This window comes from Polyodon spathula, chromosome 17 (assembly GCF_017654505.1).
Source record: "Polyodon spathula isolate WHYD16114869_AA chromosome 17, ASM1765450v1, whole genome shotgun sequence".
Taxonomy (NCBI): domain Eukaryota; kingdom Metazoa; phylum Chordata; class Actinopteri; order Acipenseriformes; family Polyodontidae; genus Polyodon; species Polyodon spathula.
Window position 1 is genome coordinate 223,994 of NC_054550.1, and position 26,230 is coordinate 250,223.

Below are 26,230 nucleotides of genomic sequence, written 5' to 3' on the forward strand. Positions count from 1 at the left end.
ACAAGATATACATTAACTAATCAACATTAGTTTTTTAAACGTTGCCACTGCTCTTAATCAAAGGCATGCATTCCATAAAATATAATCTATTAAAAAAAAATAATTTGATTAAAAAATATTACTTTGAGAAAATAATTGCTTCGATTACATCAGATGTTTTCAGTAAAACCAATGAATATAGATTCCAAAATCTGCCTGAAACTAACAGAAAATTGTTGAAATGTCGAACACCTGAACTATTACTGTTGTACGATGCTATAAAGATTTGCCTCTGATATCTGTGCTTCGTCTGTGGAAGCCATACTCTTACTATGTTTTTTTACTGCGTTCTCTTGATTGCTCATGTCCCTCACTGAACTGCCCAGTAGGGGAGGTTTGACTGCCGTTTTTATTCAAGACTTCTCCCCTGCTTCCAACCTGTATGGCAGCAAGATCTGTGGGCTGAGAAGTTAATGACATCAGGAGTTGCAGGTAGTGTCCAGAACCAGGGCTCAGAACTGGGAGCCCTGGGTGGTAGGTGGTTTCAGTATTCATTGACAAAGTCTGGGTTTGTGTTCCTTGATTGCTTTGCGGGGAATTAGACTCTGTCGATTTTGATTCACTGCCACGTGCCTCATCACCGTCATCTTGCATTGAACCAGGTAGGTCAGAATACTGAGAGAAAATGAAGGATTGATCCTGGGAATAAGGCACTGGATGATTATACAGTGACTGGAAAGGGTTCTGGACGCATCTCATAAATTCTGCATTGTGCCTTGTGTTTGGTAACGGACCCTGTAAACAACAATTACATTGATTAAGCATTGATGATAAATGAATAAAATAATACTTCATTACAAGCCAATGCAACTGCATCTACAGTACCACACTCCCAAATAAAAAAAAAAATACTTTCTACTTGAAATATGCAGTATACAAGACTGAAGGCTTTTCATTTACTTGTTACATTTACACAATATCACTGCAATAGTAGAGCAGACAATTTTGCACAAAATCTTGTTTTGCTACATTTTACCTATGAATGGAAAATAGAAATGTGCTGCACAGGATATTGTATTTTATATTTCCCATGGCTAGGACCGTACTCCTGTGTTTTTAAAATTCATTGGAAATAGAAAGAAAGTTTTGTAATGTAATTGTATCAAACTCATGGGAGAAGAAATAACTGTGACAGCTATCTTTGTATTCCTCTCTGGAATTATAGTGTACCCTTTTATTATTTCATTTCCTTCATGTAATGTTCAAGAATTCCATGGGTTTTAACATTCCAAAATGTAAAGCCATAGTTCTAACATACAGGGCAATACCTCAAAGGCGTACTATATTTAACGTTACCGTATAAACAGGCTTTCCAATCAGATCAGTCTTCCAGAACTCATGAAAATAATAATAGCAATTTACTTTGAGAGCGACTTGCTGTTTAGAAATATGTTTCTTCCTTTGCTATTCAATGAAACATCACAAGTTGAAATTTTATTACAGTTTTAATATATATGTTAATTACCCACAGTATCAGCTGAATTGTCTGACAATGCTTTAGCACAATGGGGGTGTTCATAACAGCAACGCCCTGTGCTTTACAGCCACATTCACTCATACAGTATGGCATTGAAGTCAGACTCAAAAATACTCATCGAATGGCGAGGATAAATGCTCTTTTTTGAAAGTTTGCATTGACACAGTGCAGCGACGGCAACAGTACTTGAGGCTACACATATAACCTTTGAGCATCACTGCAGAAGGCAGACACAGAACCTTACTGTGGCAACAATTAACTTTCCCTTTCAAAGCCAATCATTGCATGTGTGCAACTGTGTTTTGTTCTTAATCCCTCTGCAATACTAAGTATGCCTACGCCATTCCAGATGTCTTTAATACCTTTAATAAAGGTGTACAAAGATTAAAGAGGGCTCATCACCATGGTGATACAATGGAAGCATACCTAGGAAATGTAAGAGAATATAAAGAAATCAAATAGACAGCAATCTGCTATCTCAATTAGCCACTGACGAGTGTAGCAATATTTAATCACATAGACTCTTAAAATAACTGGTGGCTTTAAAGATGAGAATTTTATTAATTCTCCATATAATATAATAATCTATATATAAGATACTTATAATTATATATAATATATATATATATATATATATATATATATATATAATATATGTAGTGCTCACACCGTTACCGTGCCCCGTTATAGTGCAGAATCAGTTATAACACTGTAGGGTCATGGCTCCCATTTGCTTCTTAATACCATTACAGCAGTACTATTTTAGGTAGGTTTTATTTAGATTCAACCAGACATTTATGTGTGTGTGGTTTTTTTTGTGAAATAAAACAAAGCATTCTACATTGAATGAAATACAGTTTTAAGTTTGTGAACTTGTTCTAAACTTGTTTCCTTCTTTAACTACAACTTTTTAATGCTTATTTTTTTGTGTTTCTATTCATAATATATACAAATAATCAGATAATATTAAATAACAGAACAATTGCAGCATGAACAGCAGTTAAAACCATACAGTAAATGGCCCCTAGTCATCCCTCTTTTATGAGATACTCAATAAAATCCAATTAGCACAAATTTATATTAAGGGCATTTATTACAGATCGCATTTTAATATTCTGTCAATATATAAACTCATTACAACATTACAACTTCACAATGCCATTAAACCAAGGTCACTTCGGCTTTTCCAGATCCTTTACAGAACGTTTTCGTAAGTAAAGACAAAAAAGTCCACATTTTTTTTACTTTAACATACTTCACAGGCAGATGCTTCAGTCAGTCTGTGAGGGAAAAGCAATTATTGCACTTGAGTTAGCACTGGGAAGAGTCTTGTAAAAATAGGTCATTGACAAGTCATTTCATTGAAGAAAAAAAAATCAATTTTGCTAAAAGCACTGTAACTGTGCTTCCCTGACTGAAGAACCTTTCAAATGTAAGAGACATTAGACGTGTGAAAATCTAAACTGGGCTGGACTACAAATTTAAAATTATTATTTTCTACTGGTGAGCTGCAAGTGCTCAGGCACAAACATAAGTTAATATAAAAATCAACACAACATCAAATATCAAACTCAATCTGCACTTAAAGATTATTTATACTCTATGCAAGCCCTTTTCTATCTCAATCACACGGTGTACCTTTGGCATCAGCATTTCTAATCGAGATCGGTAAACTGCTTCAATGATAAACACATTATCCATCCCCCCCTAATACTGTGAGCTATTCTTTCAATAAAAAAAACAGAGCAAGTTGGAAATGGAGGATTCTGGACTTTGAGAGGGTGTAGATAAAGGGAGTCTTACTGTTTGCCATGGATAAGGCAAAGGTCCTCTAAAAGCAGCCTGAGGAGGGTTCATCCAGGGCCATTCTCCATTGCGTGTGGGGTATGCTGTCACAGGGGGGACTCCATAGGAATTCTACAAGAAAACAAAAGAAAATGCATGAAATCCACCAGTTTCTCTTTGAAAGGTATTTTTAGGCAAAGGCTTCAGTAGGTGGATTCAGTGCTCTTAAGAGTCCCTCAGCAACCGCTCTAGAAGATGTACCTAGAATTCATACCGTGGGCATATGTTTTCTTGGCTTTCTTTATATCTTTCTCTATTGATTACTTTATTCCTAGGAATACCCGACAGGCTTTTAAAGAGAGAACATTCAAAACACCCAAGCTTGAGTTAGGGGCAGCTATGATATGCCATATGGACCCAGGCTGTACGGGTAGCACTGTTTTTAGGAAGTGGCTCTCGTATAAACCCGAGCCTCATGTCACATCAAGCTATGGATCAGTAAAGGAGCCTCCTTAAGCCCCCTTTTATTGCCAAAGCACCCACCTTTTTTTGTTAGCATTCAACCTTGTATGAATCAGGGCAAAGGTGTCAGAGGATGAGGTCATGTGAGAGACTTTTAGAGTTAGATTTACACTTTCTAAACAAGTAATACTCAGTCTCTTCAAGAGGGTGAGATTATTGGGAGAACTATAATGTTTGAATTTGACCCTGACCTCCTCAGCTGACCTGAGGTTATTCTCTGACACAAGACAAAAAATCGAAAGCCAAATTCTCTAGGGTCACTCCGATCAAAGGGATAGGGATGAACAATGACTTCTGTTCAAGAGCTTTACAGTTGTGCTGTTTCCCAACAGAGGAGTGAAAGACCTGGTGGACTTTGTGCTTTAGTCTATGTCACCCAGCACACAGTATGTACAGGGCTTTGTGACTTACAGTAACTCTACATAACCCAAGGTAACATATATTATTAATAATTATTATTATAATATATTTTTTCCTTAACACCATATAGGTATATTATATAGTTACTGACTTTGCTGAATTTATTAAGACTACTACTACTACTACTGTGCATTTTTTCCTGTTTGAAATTTCCTAAGTTTTCCTAAGTGTCCAAAGAGTTAGTTAATGTATAGCATGACAAATAAACCCAGTGTAATATTTTTCAGTGCATGAATAATGTGTTAGATGTAATAGGCTTACTGAAAGGAGGCTGACGCCATCACTCTGTGAAATGACTATAGCCCTCATAGGCAGTTTTCTTAGATTCTTGAAACCAAGTTTCTTGTTAACCTAAAATAATATTATGCCATTAGCTAACAGCTGGTGCAGAGTACCACATTAGAATGATTGTATTCCACATGCCAGGAATCTCTAGTGGTAGATACTGTTGCAAACATAGTGCTTTAACCCAGCAATAAAGAAGCTTCATGATCCAGTCTCAATGGCCCATCAATCAGAAGAGTGACAACTGTTTCAAATTAGTACCCATGTAGAGTACTTTTTTATTTGCTCACTTAAGCTTGGCAACAGCCAAGTCAACTCTGTCTGGTAGTGTATAATTGAGGTAAAGGACTTTACAGCTTCTCTAAATTGAGCACAGACATCCCATACCAACTAGTGCTAACACAGCCTGTCATACATTTCTGAATTTTAAAGGCGATCAGCATTCTAATGACACCTGGTAGCAAAGCCATGATAATGACTTATGACAATCTTGCAATCCAACACAAATAATGATTCTCAAAACTGTAAAGGGCAGAACACTTGAGATTGCTCATTTTTAATCACATGAAATGGTCATTTTTGTAGTCATATACTTCATTATCCAGTAGAATGAATCCCTTTAAGAAAGTATGTTTCACACAATAAGACCGATCCAACACACTGAAACGATGGGCACCAGTACTGCATACATGAACACCACTTACAAATTCCATTTGAGGCACTCGATGACTTAAGTCTTGGACCCGAGTTGATTTCCAAGGAAAAGCCTGGGGTGCTTTCATATTCCTGAAATGCAAATTGATGGATCAGGAGCAGACTGGGGCTGGATATGGAAACTGGTTCACCAAAGACATGGGGGGTACAACTCCTGGGCTGTGGGGATCTGCTTGGTGAAATTATACAGCCCAGATAAAAAAAACTACTGGCCTCAAAATATAGTCTGGCCATTCTTTAGTTTTTTTAGTGACCAAAATGTGCTGGGGTGTCACTAGGAACTGTCTCATTCACAAAACACAGGCTAAAAACTACTTTGGGTCTCTGTTTCATTTCCTTCATTATTACTGTATCTTTATTTGAACTCCCATACGACTGGGAGAACTGAGAGAAGAGAAGACTTATTTGCTTTGCACTTCATGTTATGAAGCTTATAGGCACAGAAGCAATAGTTGTGAAGCATATTATGAAAAAGCAGCATCACAGCCGAATAGAAATATCTTCTGACATTGATTATGGCTAAAAAGTCTCCACAAGAGTGCTGACAAAATCTGTCATTCATTTTAAGAGAAGTCAGGAGAGGGACTTCTTGTGTTTCGATTTTATATATAAGCGTGACCTTTACCAACAATTTGAGGCTAACCAGTTACTCTGAGCTTGTATTTCTTTCAATCTTATGGTCAAAGCACTGATTTAAATCCTATGGATGCTGCAGCATTTTACATGTAAAATAAATGGCACCACTTTAAACAGATAAAGGGAAAATCGCTTAAAAAATCATCACAGTGTGAAAAATGCACTGGAATGTCAACCCATATATAATATATATATATTATATATATTCTATTATAATTATATATATATATATATATATATATATATATTTAAATCACTTTAATTATTTAAATCACCTGCAGTATTTGTTCAGAATAATAAACAGGCATTGCAGAGCACTCATTATTCTCACACATGACTAATTCAGGTGATTATGATTAAGAATACAATTTCCCAGAGATCTATACAAAAAAATGAATAAACACACAAACCAAAATGCAAATGATAAATCGAGAAGATCTTGCAGAAGAATATAAATGTAAAAGTGGTTAGCATCATCAAAGGTAGAATGGCCCCCTATTGGGCACAAGGATCCGGGATGATTCATTGCTGCCTTATGTGTTTATCCAGCCTCTTATTTAACCTTAACATTCTGGGTTTATATTCAGTTCAGAAAAAAAACCCAACAACAATGTAATCCATTACAGCAATGCAGATAGTACTAATAAAGAAAATATTAAAAAAAAAATAACACTGGGGCAAGAACCAAGAAATGACCCTAGCTTCTAGGTTAATATTGTGAACAGTACCACTGATGATCCATGGGAGATATCTACTCATTACTGTAGCGATTCACATTAACCATAACTTGTTTTATTTCCATACTACTACCACAGATTACTCTAGGTGTATGTTAAGTTTTCTACATATAAAAATATCATAGCTTCTTTTTTGATCATATATGATGTTCTCAACTCAAGTATTGTAAACTGTATTCTCGAGACTGTTACGGGTTTCTTTAACAGGGTCTACAACAAGATGTCAAACTGTATTGTATTTGTATACTGTTAATATTCTTTAAATAACTCATCAGACAACGTTCTGTGAACAGGAACTAAAATGGGCAAGAATAATCACAATGCCCTACCTGAAACGTGCGTCGACAGTTCCTGGTTGTGAATCCAAAAGAGACTCTATCTAAAAGAAAAGAGAAGAACAAACAAAGTAATCACAACTGCTTTAACACCTAGTGTTTCTAAGTGTAAAGGAATTCTAATTGTGATTGTAAAAGAAAAGTATTGCTTGCAGCCACACATAATGATAGTCAGGAGGGAGTACATTTTGTATATATTTTATTTTCTATAATATCGGAGGAATTACTGGACTGAATAGAAATAAATTAAAGAATTAAGTGCATCCATCATTGCTTACGAGCCATGCAAAAAAAAAAAAAAAAAAAATCATAGAAAAAAATAAATCTTTCTACACTGTATGAGACAATTTCTGAAGCAAGTGCTTCACACTTCATGTGAATCATTTTATAAAAAAAGAACACAATCTGTTCTGGAACCTGACAGCCGTATGCACATTGCGACAATACCTTCTTGTCATTGTTCTTTATAATTAAGCATTATTGGTGCCCCTGTCAGGCATCTTTTAGTACTGGGTAATCATCTTACTCCATTACATAATGGCATATAAAGAGCAGCAGTGATTCATTTCCTATACTGCTGAAGTAAATAAGTGTAGTTGCTTAGTATAAATGGTTTCATTTCCTAGTGCGCACACAAAGCATTCCTATTTTATAAAATGAAAAGGGTTAGAGCATCTCTTGACTTATTGCCTTTCTGATACAGTAATCAATGATGCAGTTTTGTAGGTTTGAAAGCTCCTTAAAATTGCAAAACCACCTTACATTTGTATCTATAACAGCAGTACAGCAGCTACTTAATTCTTGCATCTTTATTTTGCTTGCTAAATGCAGTATAAACAAATCTAGTCTTCCTGACAGCTGGTATTATATCAATTGCATTCCCTTAACTGCTTTGCAGCATGCAGAGCATAGAACCTAAACATTAGCTACTAAAACTGACTGGAAACCAGGTCTGACTAGTTCCTAGCAATGTTCATACACCTGTGTCCTTATTCAGGTGCGAGGAAGCACGTCACGACCATTTCTAATTTAAAAAAAAAAATGTTTGTCATTTTTTTTGTGCTTGAAAAAATGATCCGTTTCTTTGGATGACCAATTCTCCTAATGAAATGATTGGTAAGGTAACCACAGCACAACTCAGATTCACGATTTTTTAAGGCTTTATTCAGTGAGGTCTTGGAGTTCCAGAAATTGGTACATTTTTCCATAGTTTAACCTTCAACATTTTATTACCATAAAGTAATTTTAATGAAAATACATTTTCAGGGGAAAAAACATACTTCCCTTCATCCTTCATAGAAGGCAGAAGGAAGAGACAAAGAGTAGACCTGAGTTAGAGGAAAGCAGAGAGAGACAAGGAAGAAGGAAGAGACAGAGAGCAGACCTGAGTTAGAGGAAAGCAGAGAGAGATGAAGCAGAGGGAAGAGACAGAGAGCAGACCTGAGTTAGAGGAAAGCAGAGAGAGACGAGGAAGAAGGAAGAGACAGAGAGCAGACCTGAGTTAGAGGAACGCAGAGAGAGACGAGGAAGAAGGAAGAGACAGAGAGCAGACCTGAGTTAGAGGAACGCAGAGAGAGACGAGGAAGAAGGAAGAGACAGAGAGCAGACCTGAGTTAGAGGAAAGCAGAGAGAGACGAGGAAGAAGGAAGAGACAGAGAGCAGACCTGAGTTAGAGGAACGCAGAGAGAGACGAGGAAGAAGGAAGAGACAGAGAGCAGACCTGAGTTAGAGGAAAGCAGAGAGAGACGAGGAAGAAGGAAGAGACAGAGAGCAGACCTGAGTTAGAGGAACGCAGAGAGAGATGAGGAAGAAGGAAGAGACAGAGAGCAGACCTGAGTTAGAGGAAAGCAGAGAGAGATGAATCAGAGGGAAGAGACAGAGAGCAGACCTGAGTTAGAGGAAAGCAGAGAGAGACGAGGAAGAAGGAAGAGACAGAGCAGACCTGAGTTAGAGGAACGCAGAGAGAGACGAGGAAGAAGGAAGAGACAAAGAGCAGACCTGAGTTAGAGGAAAGCAGAGAGAGACGAGGAAGAAGGAAGAGACAGAGAGCAGACCTGAGTTAGAGGAACGCAGAGAGAGACGAGGAAGAAGGAAGAGACAGAGAGCAGACCTGAGTTAGAGGAAAGCAGAGAGAGATGAGGAAGAAGGAAGAGACAGAGAGCAGACCTGAGTTAGAGGAACGCAGAGAGAGATGAATCAGAGGGAAGAGATAGAGAGCAGACCTGAGTTAGAGGAACACAGAGAGACGAGTCAGAGGGAAGAGACAGAGAGCAGACCTGAGTTAGAGGAACGCAGAGAGAGACGAGGAAGAAGGAAGAGACAGAGAGCAGACCTGAGTTAGAGGAACACAGAGAGATGAGTCAGAGGGAAGAGACATAGAGCAGACCTGTGTTAGAGGAACGCAGAGAGAGACGAGGAAGAAGGAAGAGACAGAGAGCAGACCTGAGTTAGAGGAAAGCAGAGAGAGACGAGTCAGAGGGAAGAGACAGAGAGCAGACCTGAGTTAGAGGAAAGCAGAGAGAGACCCAAAGTGTAAGATGTCATCAGCTCACAAATGGAATCTGGACCAAGTTCTCTACAAGCCTTATATGTCAGAAGTAGGCCCTTAAAATCAATTCTCTGTTTTACAGGCAGCCAATGTAAGGAAGCCAAGACAGGGCTAATGAGCTTTCTTAGTTTGTTAGGAGTTAGGAGGCGCACAGCAGAGTATTGCAGCAGCTAATTGTAATATGCAGGTGAGATTGATTGCTGATTAAACATATACAAATATGCTAGGCTAGCCTCTGCTTATAATTGGGGCAAAATGCTGTTGTGAGATGTGGGCACTTAGCATAAGGTTTTGATGCACTATGTCCAAGAACATGAGCTATGGACAGCATTAATTTACACAATGCATCACAACTGAAAGAGAACAGAATGTTATTATATTGAGAGGTCCTGTAGGATAGGAATAAAAATGTTACAAATCTGCTTCCCTGGAGTAATTCAAGTGTAATGTCCTTCTGTCGTCAATGAATCATAATATATAGCCACAAAAACTGAAGCCTACATTTCACATTTTGAACATTTTGAAACACTATGCATGACCTCAGTTTTGTATTGAAATGATTACCAGTACTGCTCTCTCAACAGAAAGCACAAGAAGTGGATCTTGTGTTTTGAATACATAGCATTTTGGAAATGAAATCCTCATTTTCCTTTCTGATTGTGATTCTGATTGGTTACTTAGAGCCTAAGGATTAGTAAGATGTTCTTGTACTTATATTGCCAGACCCTTGTGAAGTGTTGCAGGTAATTACTTCCTTTATCTTATGACAGTCCTATTTAATTATCTATTAGAAAAAAAATGTTATTCACAGTTATTGTGGATTTTTTTTTCTTCATTTATTCATATATTTTTTTCAGTACTGTCAAGACCTGGTGTACTAACAGAAGACACCAGCAAATCACCATTGTTAATAGCTCAGGAAACGCAGTACATGAATAAAATTTTTCAATTGAAATCTTATCAGGCAGTGCCTCTGTGGGAGATATATTTTAATAACAAAGTTTTATCAAATTTGGTATGTATCAGGCTAGATACAAAAGTCAAAATCAACATTTGTCGCTCAACCTTGATTTTGCATAGCGTGCCAAATGCAGTACCTGGAGACCAGGTATCCTCACACAAAGTACAACTATTGAAGAGGGGTTTGATCAAGCATGGTTCTGGATTGGTATGCTTGGGTTTCACAAGAAGCAGCGGTATAAATATATTCAGGGCATGATCGATACAGTACTTTCCAAGAGAAACAGACAAGCATCTCTAGAAATGCTTACCTCATTTACAAAATGAACAAATTAAAACAGAATTATGCACATATATTCTGACATCATCCCCTCTAGATAAACCATGGGACTTTACAGCTATTGATATACAGTTACCATATAAATCAATTTCATTAGAGCAATACTATGCATACATGTAAGCCCAGAAAGATCCTTTCCAATATAGTTTCAATGGCAATGCAGTGGTATTTCTGTACATTGGAAATGTAATGTTACTGAACATGGGCATATATAAACACAAATGACACTACAACACATAGTATACATTCAAATTAAGCAGTACATACACAAGGCTTTATCAAGTAGTGAAACATCAGTTTTTAAAATGACAGTGTGAGGTCTCTGATCTACATTCAGCAGGTAAACGGTTCCAATCAGAGACAGCAGCAAAAGCACAAGACTTTGTACCCGCAACACTTTGTACAGTAGGTGTTATAAAATGTAAAAAGCATTAGTAATGGTGCTTTATAACTACTTATAACCTGTTTGTTCATAGTTTACATATTATGTATTCATCATCTATAAAGGATTAATAAAGTATTTATTACGGGACCTTATTATAAAGTGATACCAGAATGTTTGAAGTTATCTGAATTTGAAACCATTATGTTAAAGTGTTGCCATATGTTTAGAGGTAATTGCTCAGCCAGTCTTATTAACTAACTAACCATTTTAGGATTTAAGATTGTTTCAAAGCCAGCTTCAAATACAGTTGCTAGGTTGAGCCTGGACTTTAGATGAAGCAGTAGGAGCCAGGAAACACGAAGTCAAAGCACTTTGCAGCTGAAATCAAGCACTTTGCAGACTAAGTAAAGAAAGTGTCAGACCACTGATCTTGCCTAAGGAATGCTAATCCAGCATTGCCACAACAGCTGTCAAAGGGGAGAAGCGAGTCTTCCATCTGTGGACAGACTAAGAGGCTGATCAGGATCTGTAATTCCAGGTACCGACTGTGAGTCCGGCCAGACATGGCTAAGGCCAGAGAAAGTAATTAGAATGTAACTGCCGCTTTTAGGAATATATTTTCCTCAGGGAATCAGGAAAAGAGCCACATGAGCAAAGTACAAGCCCTGTTGCTTTTGCTTGTTTTGTACTGTTCTGTGCATACAGTATTTCAGGAATGTATGCTACTCTGTGGACCTGAAGTACCCTATGTTTCATAATACAGCATGCAAAGAAGTTTGCTTTCCCATTAGAAAGTAATTGTTGCATATTTGTATGTGGTCCGGTTAATTAAAGTAGACCTCAGCAGAATATTGCATGTTTGCTCTTCCTTTCAAAAATGTCAGCTGGGTTTTACTAGGTAAATTAGTTTTCTTCTAATAATAATTCAAGTTTGGGGTTGGGATGCTCTATTCAATATTCTGCCATTTACTGGTTTTCATGTTTGCTTCCCCAGTTCAATAGCCCTTGGTTTACTATTAATAAAGTGCATACAATAATTAAATAATAAATGCACTGTTTACTTCAACAGAATCCCATTAAGGCTAAATACTTTCTAGATTAGAACTGTACTAGTCCCTTTCATCCTATTTGTATCTGTCATTTTACTGAGCATAAAGCCCCAACAGCATGTGGCTATAGTGCTGTTAGCAAATTGCATAAGTATATGCTGTCCTCATTTTTTTCTTTTTCATCCTTTGAGAGATGTTTTCAACAATAGCTGCTCCACCATCAATACATGCAAGCGATGAAATTGCAATTTCACATATCCCTTCATTAACTTGTAGGATAGATCTGTTTGGGAAAATTGAAGGTATGCAACAGGGTACTATTTAACCAGAAAATGAGAAAACAAAAGGGTCAAGAGTTCCTGTATGTTTAAGAGCTTTTCGGTATCTTGCTTCATTACTTGTTGCCAGGAAACCCAGAGATATCTCTGGCTCTCATCGCCCTAGCTACTGAGACAATATTCTCTCCCTACAAGCATCTCTAAGGAACACGTTTCCATTAAGCACAGCTCTGCACAACAGCCACGCACCAGATGATATGCTTTTCAGGAACTCACCTGCTTACACTGTTACCCATTTCCATAAAAGCACCCCAATAATAAAGGGATGGGTATTATATCACTGACACTGAGATTGGATATCAGGATTGATACACCCATTCATTTACTTCATATTTTTTTTATTAAATTCCAGTCCTTACAGTAGATTACCACAAGGGATGTTGGATACAGACAAAAAGTTGAGGAATGTTTACCTATCTACTGTAATACTGAAGCAGAGTAAAAGGGAAAAGCCGTCGTCTATTGCTGTGTGTGATATATCAGGAACCGTTTACCCTCTTGTAAATAATTCATAGAAAACTAATAAATCTGTATGGAGTTAACAATGTATGCTATTAGTTGTGAGGTTTCTTTAAAGAACATATGATGTACGCAGAAGGATTACTTCAGTGAAAACAGTGAAGACTCCTGGGATAGAGAATGCTAAAGCGCAGGTCCATCAGGTCAAGCTGACCAACGGAATTCATTCTAATTGTATTATAATTTAATATCTATGTTTCATGTCTATGCATCTGCAGTGATTTTGTAATTAAGGCACATTTCAGTTTTCGATGACTGTCTGAATTTCTCCTACTTTCTTCAGAGACATTAGTTTGTTACACTTCAGTGCTGTTCAAGTCATTAGCGTGTCAAAACTTTCAGTTTATTATTCTTTTTGGATCACTTCAATCAGTCTTGAAGATGATGAATTGCTCAATTTTGTCATTGGAATATTATCCTGTTATTGTAATAACAAATTGAAACAATGACACTAATGGGCCCTTTACTCAAAGTAATAGGTACCATATGAATAACACTACTATAAAATATAAATTTTCTATAATTAAGGAGAGTGGCTACAACCTTTATGAAGTGGCAAATAATAGTTATAAAGCAACCTATTCTTAACAACATAGTCTTATCATATATCAAGAAAAAAGATCTCCTCCAAAGACTTCATCAACCTCATCTTGAACTGAAAGCAGTGTATCAATGTTTGATGTTGTGCAGTAGTTTAGGGGAACATGCAGCATGAATATCCAATGAAACTAAATAGACACCAGAGCTTCTCAGGTCTCCCTGAGCTGTGTAATTCATTTATTTTCATTCTGGTCACCTTGATGCACACCTCTTATCTGTATTATTTCTAATGATTAGCTAAGCAGCAATATATTATGCTTATGCTGCCAGAATCAATATAAACAGTTTTAATGCAATAAAAGTTCTTAACCTTGCACCCTATTCAACCCATTCATTATGTGATGCAATACATTCTGAACAATGCTTCTCGTCTGGTCTAATGTAGTGTTCTCAAAACACAAATTAGTAACATTTTCCATGCCTGCCAATACACATTAGCTTTCACAATATATATATACCTTTTTTCAAACACAAGATAGCAAAAAAAAAGCCAATGAAATGTCCTGTCCTAGAATAACTCCTAGGATGCCTAATTAATATAGAAACATTTCGCTAAACATAAAATCATTTTTGTTCATGTTTGCAGACTTATCATTAAATACAGTATAGCTAAAACATGCATCTATTTTGTGAAATATCAAGTCACTTTTAAAAAAGGTTTGACATGATACAATAATGTTGTAAAACACTAAATGATTTAAGTTGGGATTATCTTAACTCACTTGTTTGTCAGTGGATGTCTACCTAAATCAGAAACTGTAGACCCTTTTAAATATCAACTATGATACAAAAAACCTGGTTAAGGATTTTCTACTATCTATATCTAACTCATAAAATTAGAACAAACTTCAATAAACTAGTTAGAGTGGTTTGAGCAAAATAAACTCCCAATTCCATAATATAGCAATTCTTGTGGAATTCTTGTTGGTTAAGTAACGCAAAAAATTTGCACCAATGATAAATAGCATTAGGATAAACGACTATCCTTTCACCAATAATGTGTAATGTTATGAAGTTTATTCATTGTGTAGGGAATTTTAATTGTCCAGGATCTGTTAATACAAATCTTTGTCCAAGCCCCCGCAGAATGAATTTGGTTGAGTAGTCACTGTGCCAAACCTGATAATATTCTCAACTGTTGCCATGGTGACCCTGATAATCTGTGGAAGACTTGTAAGAGAAAAGTAATAAACGTTCGGAATGGTTTCGATGAATTCTGTAAACCAGAGAAACTGCAACACCACCAGTATATGCAGTTCGGTTATCCCTGATGTTACTAATTGTGAAATTGGCCATTCAGTTTGTTAGTATATGTGCATTAATAGCCATGTTAAGGTAGTCATGTATTCATAATTATCTTTGCAGTAAAGAAGCGATCTTGAATGATTGTTTTGGGATGAAAGGACCTTGATCATTTCAACTTTTTTTTTTTTTTTTTTAGATACTGGAAAATAGAACACTTGTAAAACAAGCAGGAAGGGAAAATGATCAAACATTGCTCCACTCCCACTCCACTAATTGCACAAACTCATAATATCCCTCCATGTAAAAGGTTAATTGAATGTGTCCCTTTGTGTCAGTGCCAGACTAGATTCTAACCCACGCCAAATTTCAGAGCTGCAAATGGAAATCAGATGCATCAGGGAAGACTTGAGTATGATTTGCCAAGGCCTGCAGGCTCAGGGAAGGACATTACAAAGTGACAGAAGTTTTTGTTTTGTTCTGTTTTTTTTAAAGATCTTTTGGAAAAAGGATTCATTTCTAGCTTTACTGAAAAGTTTTTCACCTTTCCTGCAACGTACCTGTATTGAAGTTCGCACAAACGCCTTTCTGGCTTTAACTTGAAATACCAAACTGCTCAAATCTTCTCCAGATGGCTCTTTGATGCCACTGCCATTAATATTGAAAGATGAAAGTAGCTGCTGTGTTATTTGAGTAGGCTCTGTGCTGCTGATCCCTTCAGCATGGTATAAATTGAGGTACGTGGATGTGCTCTCTCAGATACTCTGTCTCGATTGAAAATACCATTCTATGATAACACAGCTCTGCAGGTGCAGCATTCTGTTTAAGTTACTCTTGTTAATTATTTCATACACTGTCATGTGTACAGCTAATATAGAATCACTGTAAGTAGCCACTTGTACTGTATATATGCATTTGTAATTTAATCTTTCTGAATATACATTTCATGAAATTTTCTGTATTCATGAAGCTCATGATTACTATCCATCTGGTAAAATGTATAACTTATTGATCACAGATTCCCATCTACACTCTTTAACACAACAGGTAACTTGTGGTTTTAGCTTCAATGATAATGTTTAATAAGTAGAATCAATTAACTAGTCCTGGGTATTGTTTTACAGTGCTTTACAAAAGGATAGAATTTGCTTTTTTTTTGTGGATTCCTCTGGGATCGTTCTTCAAAATGATAATTTTAATGACTTACCCGGTACCATCTGAAAGCCTAAAATTAACATGCAGATCTATTCAAGATGGCTTGTCTTCAAGCTGCCGTGCATTTTAAAATCCATTCTAAGTAACCTTGCATAATCCTTTACAGGTTTCCAGCTAGGAAACCAATAGGGCAATTAAATGCCATCTTTATCTAAGTCTTTATGTAAGCTTTTAATAAATCTCTTATTAAAATTCCTTTATATGTCAGTCAGTTTGAAAATTGCGGGATTAACTTAACCTGTCTTTTACGAATGTGTTTCCAAAGCTGCATTTTGAATGGAAAGTAAACTATATTAAACTCACATAGCTAGTGCTTTGCTGGTCTGTGATTTTATTTTTTTCTTCTTCAGGTCCATTACAACTGGCGTATCAAATTACAAAATGTCCTAATTTTAGGAGGTGATTGGGTATGGGGTGAGTAAACACATACATAATGTTAATAAAACAATCAGGAATGTTAAGTGTCAGAGTTCGACTCTTTGTTGTAGCATTTCAGTGTGTACGCCCTGCACAGCTGCACAATATACACAAACACATATATTATGTGTATGCTTGTATATAAAAAGCACTATGAAAAACATACCTGTAATCATGGGTCTATACATGAAGCAGGATTCAGCAATTACATTTTGCTATATTACTATGCATAGGTATTTTTAATCACTTCATAATGATCGCAAACTCAGCTGATGTCTTCTGACTTCCATTTAATCTGCATGTGCAGTACCAGAAAATACCAGAAATCAAGTAGCGTCAACCAGATCTTTAGAGAGGAAGCAGTAAGTTGCAATTATTTAACCCTTTACTAGAACATCTGAACAAGCAGCAGAGGCTTACCTTTGGTGTGAAGGCAAACAGCAGCGAGTCTAGCCGAAGGCCGCTCTTGCCATCCTATCAAAGTCTAGCGTGAAACAGCTATAAGAGATCACTGATGCAGCTGAGGTCTGGTAAGGTAAACTCCACGGCACACAGGACAACACCACACCAGCCCACAGCATCAAATAAATCTCTCTTGGTCCATTCTGTTGTCTCATTGCCTTAACGGTAATGACACCATCTTAACAAATTCATCACAAGGCAGATAATTAGGCAGAACATTGTATTTGCCCCTGTGTGATTCCATTAAATGAATTAAACTATTAGTAGGTACTGTAAATGTGTCAACATTTTTTGATGCAGATGTGCTACTGTTTTGGCCCCAGCATTTTTCATCCAAGCTCTGGTTTGGGGATCTTTAAATGTTATACTTACTAATATATTATTTAAAGTGAAAACCCATCATTTACAATTATAATTGCTTTCTTCATAGTGATTTACCCCACCTAACCCTATTTCACCTTACTGCAGTTCACTTACACGTGAGGTGATTGATTACAATTAATTACAACATGTTTGAATTCAGATCATTAAACTAAATCCCCTCACTTGGTTGGCCACACACCTTGAGCAAAGTCACCGTAGATGATTTGTTCTGAGTAAAAGTAATTAGGAAAGTAATACCTGAAATTGATTCTGTGCAGAATTTATTCAGTCAGAGCACAATGAAGCATTGTTAAAACAAATAAAGTAGACATCATGAAAGTGAGACAATTTACCTTAACTCTGTCATAATTAAACCTTTAATTAACCAGGGTACTGCAACACAGCAAGACAACACACTATTTAATTCCTACAAATTTAAGTATAAATCACTAGCTTGTATTAATAGAAAATTCAGCTGATATACAACAAGAAGAATACAGATCAGCTGGTTTCTGAGAACAGAATGAACCAGAATATAGAAAAGGTGCACCCAGCTGTTTTAGTCTTCTTAGATTGATTTGAAGTGTTTTAAAGCTGAAAGTCACGTTGCTTTCAGGAACTGTAATCTTAAATACAATGGGCTACGGTAACAAAGCAGTAAAGAGTTATTTAAAGATTTTTTTGTTTGTTTTTAAAAATACATACAGTTTGATATTCATGAAACTGTTTTTGTTGGTCATATCATTAACAGTCAAGGGAAGCGATTATCAAACGTTATTCAAGAGCATTTAAATAACTCAAGAGAAAGCCGTGTGAACAGAGTGCAATATTTCATATAGTGTATATATACAGCATCATGGGGGTCGGATATTTATTACAGAAATTACTGACTGTATTAGCCTTGGAGTATATTACTATGACTACTGGTCAGGAAAGGCCACACACAGTCAGGTAGGTGGTATCATTTGTTAGGTATGTATTTCTATCACCCTTTTAACTTGTTTAATTACTGTCGTTCGAGAGGTGCAGAAACTGGAGATTGACTCCATGCATGTACTGTTTGACAAGTCTATGAAGCTCTGAAGAGTGATAGGTACTCCTGTGGAAGTGTATTAGATATACATCACATCCATTAGCTTCTCCCAAATTTTGATAATAACCAAAATTTAATGCATAACTATGAAGTATAGACTCTGAATGTGATTGAACTGAAGTATTACACATGTAAAAACAATACATAAATCATAACTTACTTTGGCTAAGATATGTAAGAATGCATATTGTTTTTTTAGAGCCTTCCCGAGCCCCAGCAAGGAGGAATATGCTTTCTCTTCAATTAGAGGAGTTTTAACCTGAATAGCCCACATCAGTTTCAACACCCAATTATTTAAGGTTTTTCAACAATTGAAACAATTAAGAGAACGGCTCAAGAGAAACCCTATTTAATTATTATGTGTGTTAATAATACATAGGTGAGCTTTATGTTGCCACAACAGCCAGCAAACACATTTTGGTTTTGTTTATGTATTGTTTCTTATTACTTTTGATACATTTTATTGCCCCTAAATTGATAATTAATAACATGATGGGCATCAGTTTTGCACCCACTCTGCCATTAAAATGCAATTAAAAGAATAAGGTCCTAATTACTTATTCTGTGTTTCCTCTTCTTTTTTATACTTTATTATATCCCTTCGGAACCTCTCTGTTGTTGTTTTTCGAATGTATGTACGGTAGGTTCTTCTTCGAAGACCAGCTGATTTCTCATTACTACGCTATTTGCTTCTGTCCTTCATTTGCTTGTGAAGTGCACTTGTAAACCATGTAGGTTAGCACCATGGGAAGACAATGATATCGACTGTGTACCATTAGAGAGTGTTCGTGTAAAGCAATACAGGTTTCAGTTCTCAGCTGCTCAGTAAAAGTAATGTGCTTTTCTAAGATGCAGACAAGAATAGCACACAATACATTCTTAATTTCTAAAACCACTCCTTCACCAACAGCAGGAAACTACTCAGAAGTGGAATCAATATTGCAGTTTGAATGCTCTGGACTATTGCACATAAAATAAAATAAAAAAACAAGACGACTAGAAGAATACTTCATAAGAGTTTAGGGTTCTCTTATGCAGTAAAGCTTGCATTGTTCAACTGTCATCAGAAAGTAGAATCTGGGTATGTAGTATAACATCACAGGTGCTTTTTTTTGTATAAGAAAAGCAGTCACTTTAATTTACATAAATCACATTTAAAAAGCTGTGGCAGTGTGAGTCAGTTTGAACGCATCATGCTGTGAATGTTCAGTTTAGATAGGAAGGCTGATTGAAAAGACTCCACAACCCCTAAGGAATATAAGGACTTAATTTGATCTAATGTACAGTCAGTTTTTCAATTAAGCACTTTAGGATAGGTCTAAAAAGGAAGAGTACGTCATGCTGCCTTAAATCAATTTCAAGTAAAACATGACATTTAAACAAAATAATTCTACAGCATGCAGATGCCCTGGGTAAGGGCGCCTGCTAAGAAACAAATAATAATCAGACACATCCTGTAAATGGCTTTTAGTACTCTTCAGGTACTCAACCTATATTCAATGGAACAGTTTTTCCCAAAGTAAACCCAAACTGGAATGACTGAATTTCAGAATGGAATACAATGTTCTCAGTGCTACTACTGAAAAGGCACCATCATACAAAACCATTTCATGTGTACCACAGAAATATAAATACTTGGAGTTAAGTTACTGCACTTACATTTTATGCAAAAATGTATTCTACCTTATGTGTTATTCTTGTTGTATAGTACCGTGCAATGGTATTCAATTAGATTAATGGGTCACCTTTAAGTTGATATGTCTGGCTCATCATATCAGTGACTGTCATGAATTAAATTAATTAATTAAAACTTCAATGGGAGATCCAGTCTTGAATAATAGCTTATTATGTGTGTTCCCTGTCATTCTCTACTGCTGTCTGTATTGATCATTATTTACTGTGCTTTTACATAAAAAATGTACCAATCCACTTCTAAAGGCTACCTTTCTGAAGTGAGGTGCTTTCAGCAATAGCCAATATGGGTGTATAAGTACAGTTTCTACAGAGTTCAGTATCATTTAACTTTAGGTTATTTGGTACGGCAAATATTTTCAAAGCGTGTAACACATTCTTAAAGTTTGTAAAATGAAAGTTCTTGTCGTTAACCCTACCTGAGCCTGAGCTCTTTTCCATGCAGCAAGCTCTTTGTCTTTCCTATTCTTCTTCCTTCTGCTCGCCTCATCTTTCTTGGTGCTTTTGTTATTGGTCTCTCGTGTGTCTGCTTTTGGGCGCTGAGACATTCCCATTTCCCCAAGATCAGTCTTCTGACTCTGTCTAAAGACGGTTTATAAAAAGAAAAAAAAAGAGCATTCACTCTAACATACTTGATACTGTTTCATTACCACACTGACATCTCCAAATGTGTCTGCTTTTGTATTGTATCATGTGTATGTGCAGAGTATGTCTGTAAGCCATCTCCTATTTCTAATACTGGATACCCATAATTGATATCTGACTAACCTGTTCTGGATAACAAAAAATGCAACCTATTTTTTCAAAAAATCTCATAAGAATATAAACATCTACTACCTATTCCACTTGAATGAAAACTTAAAAAAAAGTATTTACTGTATTTGAATTTGAACATACTCAGACAGTAATTGTATATGCTACATTATGTTTCAGAATTTATATTTTTTTATCATCAATGAATTCAGCTGGAGTTGTTGTCATTTTGACAATGTGATCTAAGCAATTACGGTCTTTAAAAGTAACAATCTTTTCGTTGAGGTGTGGCATAGCATAAAATGTGTCTTCTGGCAGAAAGTAAATGTCAATCCCCTATTTGGTAAGCTGTATATTTAATACCTCACCCTACACTTCCCCTCTGTCACATTAACTATCCTGGATTTACTTTCAACCTTTAAAACCTTCAAAGAACAATGACTATCACTGTACTTACCAGGTTGAAAAAGTTCCTATTGAGTAGAAAAGCAATCTTGACCTGTTAACATTTTAGCTCAACATTTCTTTTTCTCAGTAATACATTCACATTCAAACATATTAATATCAACAGTCCAACCTTCTCAGTGCCGGACGCCAGTAATAGAAAGTAAACTGAGAGGAATAAATCACTGAAGAAATTTAAAACTTTGATTTATACCCCAGCACACATTGACCACCACAGGTCATCTATGAGCACCAACCCACACTCCTCAAAAGAAACACTGTGATTAAACAAACACAATCACAAAATGTTCCTCTCCAAACTTCTCCCAATATTCAGTGGGAGACTTCATCTTGTATAATTTTACTGACTCGTGTTAACCTTTCATGCTGGCAGCAGGTGTTGGCATTTTGTACTTATTTTGTACTGTTTATAAATACGCCAAAATGCTTGCCTTCACTCTTTGAAAAGCTACATGACAAGGAGTTGCTATGGTGTCCTTTCCAGCCACTAACCAAATTAAAGAAGGAAGAAGCATAAATAATACACATTGATGTCTTTATAATAGTAATCACTTCTTCACAGTCCTCCAAAGTCTAACTTGTTTGATCAAACAGTCAAGGGAGCACATGAAAGAGGTCTTTTAGACAAGCTGTCTTCATACACGAGAGTTAAAATGAGGAAACATGTTAAAGGAAAGAGACGGGTTCCTTGGCCACTGACTCTCCTGGTAATTTGTATTAATGTCTTTTTTTTTTTGTTTTACAATATGTGTGCTTGGTTTCCATTTCTTTCTGAAGCTCTTAAGTCTCCAGATAAAAAGTTGCAGCTCAGAAGGAGAACATTAAGTGGGTGGGGATCACTTTGAGGGACATGATGTTTCCTTTCAGGAGATTCTGAGTGAACACACCAAAATAAAAAGAAGAAATAGAAAATCACAAAAAAGGTAGGGACAACACTGCTGAAAAGTCATCAAAATAACACTTTCATCCTTCATGCTCCCTTAGCTTGCTGCATGGAAGGCTAGTTTTGGAACCCTGCAGATGAGGTTTACTCAAGGTAAACAAATCAGAAATTCAACAGATAGGTTTCCCAGAAGGAAATAGCCTCACTCGGATTTCCCTGTTCTCCCTGATCCGTTCAGAAAATGTTGATTGCTTTTCTGTTTAGAACACAGACAAGGCGCACTTACCTCTGCTTTTCTCTCAGCCGTCTTTTATTGCGTTGTCTTTCGGCATCCGTTTTCTTCTGCATTTCTCTTTCGGTCAGGTCTGCAAAGGGTTTCAATTCCGAAACCTAAATTAAAAGAAAATACAACTTCTGATACCTTCCTTTAAAACAGCATGCTTGTTTGAATATGACTACAGCTAGATTCACTACAGAAGGATGCAGTTTCCATTCCAACAAGCCTCAGCATAAATATTCATATTTTAAACACAGATTCTCTTAGTTTCAAATCTGACCTGGTGTATTTAGCCCTATCTAAAAAGAGTCTATCAGCAATGACAGATTCCCTTGAAACCGCTGTTGTGGTTTCATAAGCTTGGTGTGAGAATAGGCACAAAACTATATGCCCTGCTGTTAAAGCTTGTTCAGTGTGATTTGTGATCACTAAGCATGAGACGAAGAACGTTTGTCTTTAGCTTGAGAGGTTAATAAATTAGGAAAAGAGAGAAAGAAAAGTAAAGTGTGAATCATAATTAGTCTGATTCAGATTTCAATTTGTCTGCACATTTATTTTTGAACACTCTGAACCTGCTCTTGCTAACAAGATGCAGAGTTATAAAGTCAACACTCCTCTTCACAAGAACAGGTCAACAACTGAGGTCATATTGCCTGCAGGGCCCTCAGAATAAAATCAGAGATTTCTCTTTTTAAATAAGCACAATAGGCTACTGGCTCCTTCACTATTTGTAGCTGTAAAGTTGGTTTAAAATGGTGTTGGAAAACATGGATCAAGAATTGATTAGCAGTTTGCTACGCATGTGGACTGGCAGAGCTATACTAGTGTTCTTTTCTGAATAGAGACTAATATTGCAGCTAGCAGACTGTTTGGTTCAAATTGCTTGTACTGCTAACAATTGATAGAGCCCTTGTGTCTACAAGCTTCTTGCCCAGCATTGACTGCAAGCTAACGAGATAACAATGCTGTCGACCAGAAGAGGACTATGTGCATTTTCTTTAATCTACTTACTCATCATCGTTTTTTTTTTAAAGTTACTTCAAATGGCATAATGTTGTAGATGTTAAGTACTGTATTAAGCATAAATGTGTAAACATGTACATTTTATTAATATGTCAGGTTTTGCATAAATAATTAGCTGTGTTGGACTTTGTTATAGGTATCTGCTGTGCTTCCTATTGTATAATATACATAACATGCTGTTATTCTATCTTTTTTAATGAATGATTATTCAAACACCATACACAAAATAGGTAAGCCAATTGTCTCTATTCTAAATCTGACTCCTGTCAAAGTTGACATCTGCCTCTGTACCAAATAAGGCAACCAGTCAGATGAATATTATCCAAAAATATATGATCATTGACAAATATGCAAGAATGGAACAAAAGCTAACTGTACAATTTGTGATTTCAAAATTACATTACAACACATTGACAGAAACAGGGCCATGTCTGTTTATCAGCAAAACTTAATCAATCAATGAATGACTTTTATTAAATTACCAAATACATGTTGTAGCCTGTATATTAACTCTGTGTTATAAACACTTAAAAGACAGATTTCTGTCTTTGTGTATATTGAAGCCCATTAAAAATGTAAATTGAACTGTACCTGAGCTCTAGAGTTTCCTGGGGCACAGATGCTTTTCTTTAGCGACACTGCCACATCGTCTTCACTGTCACTGTCTTGAACTGAGTGGAAAAAAATATGAACATGAGGTAAGTAGTCCAGCACCGAATAGAATTTCATTTTATTATCGTCAGAACTTTGTTGTCAGCCTACGTTGAGAGTGTGCTTCTTATGGTTCACTGTTTGCAAAATTCCAGCGAATCTTGTATTCAAATGGGTCATGAATGGCATCTATTGTGTCATCAATATTAAAACAACAGTTTTCCTCGCTCGTTTTTACTGTCGTGCAGGACTATTATTGTAAATTGAATGTTGTAGTCACCCAGGTACTTTGATCTCCTATTTAAACCAAAGGCTTTTTGAAAAAAAAAAAAAAACAGGAAAGCCATTCAGCTAAAGCCAATTATTCAGAAAGCGTGGGGTTGCAATACCTAGATCCTCTGTGGGTGTTAACAAAGAGCAGTTTTGCTGGACCTATTGTGTATTTTATAGATAAATCTGGGATTAGCATATATGTTTTTAATCAGCTTCCTTTATCAATGTACAGAACTGTATTGATTCTGATACAGTTTTGTTTCTTTGATTAGTTTGATTGGGGGGAGTAAATTGACTAGAGTTAGCAATAAAAACACACATGATCATTTCATGCAATCTAAAATGCGTCCATTATGAATCTTCAATAAGATGCTGTATGCCTGAAACCACTTCAGCAATAAATTGAAACTGTGAGATAAGATGTATCTCTAAAGTGAGTCATGGTCTTGCTCTTTCCATTAAAGGTAATGATGTCTCAAGTGCACACTTGTGTGGCAACCCACATTAAAAAAAAATGGTTAAAAACCACTTGAAACAAAATACAGCATACAAAATACAAAAATAAAAAGGATTATTATCTGAGTATAAGATAAGTATAAACAGCACCTACATATTACTTTAGGGTTATAACTTTTTGCTTAGTTTTGCTGTTTTAAAAATTGACAGTTACTTGAAAGCTTTTTTTCCCCCCATTTTCGCATAGGGAACACTGCAATTGGCTATTGCACTCCTGCATGGTTAGGAAGAAAATTGGAAGGGGCTAGTTCTTTAGCGACCACAAGCTGGGCCTTTATATCGAAGGGTTAGTAACTTGCTTAAATCCATAGCTTTGGTTTATCGGGTAAGGATTTCCAATTGGCTTGACAGTAAGGGTGTTGCAGCAATGAGGCGATATATATAAAAAGGTAATTTCAAAATTGGTAAAAAAAACAAAAACAAAACCTAGGGGTTAAAACAAAAAAGAAACATACAACATACCGCAATAATTCCTGGTTTTATTAAAAATCTGATATTTGTGCTGTGTTTATTGTACACTGATAATGGATTGATGTTATCTTGTGAAAACAATAAAATATGTCTATAGATGTCTATACACGTTTTATAAGAAAGTGCTTATAAATAGCTTGTACTGGCTGCACGTAACCAAAACATTAACCCACACACTATACTGAAAGCAGAAACTGAAGTTCTCTGTATGTCGGTAAAATAGTTCAAACCAGAGATAAAAATGCAAGTGGCTTTTTGATGCTGTCCAATTCTCATAGACCCTCCTCGGCGGAGATTAGCCATTCTTAGTATTAGCAACCGAAACACCAAGTAACTTATTATTCCCAAACAGAAACTGAAAAGCTATCAGCGAGTCGACACGTGTTCAGCATACTGATACCCAGCTTGTACAGTCCGCAGAATCTCCAGCTTTGTACCTGACGGGCACAACATTCCTACACACTGCACAAACATTATGTAAAAACACAAACAGGATGGCAATACATGTAAGATTTCCTGATTCCCAGCCCCCACCCACCGCTGGTTCATTATTTTTTTGTCAACATGGTGGTATTACAGTAGGTAACTGAGTGAATTCTAATGCACATTCCACAATCTACAAAGAAACATGGGCTTTAGTAGCTGTTGTTACCCCAAACCCCTCTGACAGTAATCTACCCACAGCAGCACAGCCGATAATAGAAAGTGAGAGATGTGCTGAACCGTAAGTGGTAATACAGCTGGA

The 26,230-nt window shown here is 36.3% G+C and overlaps 1 protein-coding gene across 1 annotated transcript in view; it reads right to left on the reverse strand.

Moving 5' to 3' along the window:
- LOC121330071 overlaps positions 1 to 26,230 on the reverse strand; it is a 34,781-nt gene continuing 8,551 nt past the window's right edge. Inside the window, exons 3-9 of the mRNA XM_041276339.1 lie at positions 24,166 to 24,245; positions 22,561 to 22,664; positions 20,593 to 20,755; positions 6,945 to 6,994; positions 5,233 to 5,314; positions 3,320 to 3,433; positions 1 to 774 (exon numbers count right to left, since the gene is read on the reverse strand). Coding sequence (XP_041132273.1) covers positions 310 to 774; positions 3,320 to 3,433; positions 5,233 to 5,314; positions 6,945 to 6,994; positions 20,593 to 20,755; positions 22,561 to 22,664; positions 24,166 to 24,245 — 1,058 coding nt within the window. The 3' untranslated portion in view covers positions 1 to 309. The remainder of the gene's footprint in view (positions 775 to 3,319; positions 3,434 to 5,232; positions 5,315 to 6,944; positions 6,995 to 20,592; positions 20,756 to 22,560; positions 22,665 to 24,165; positions 24,246 to 26,230) is intronic.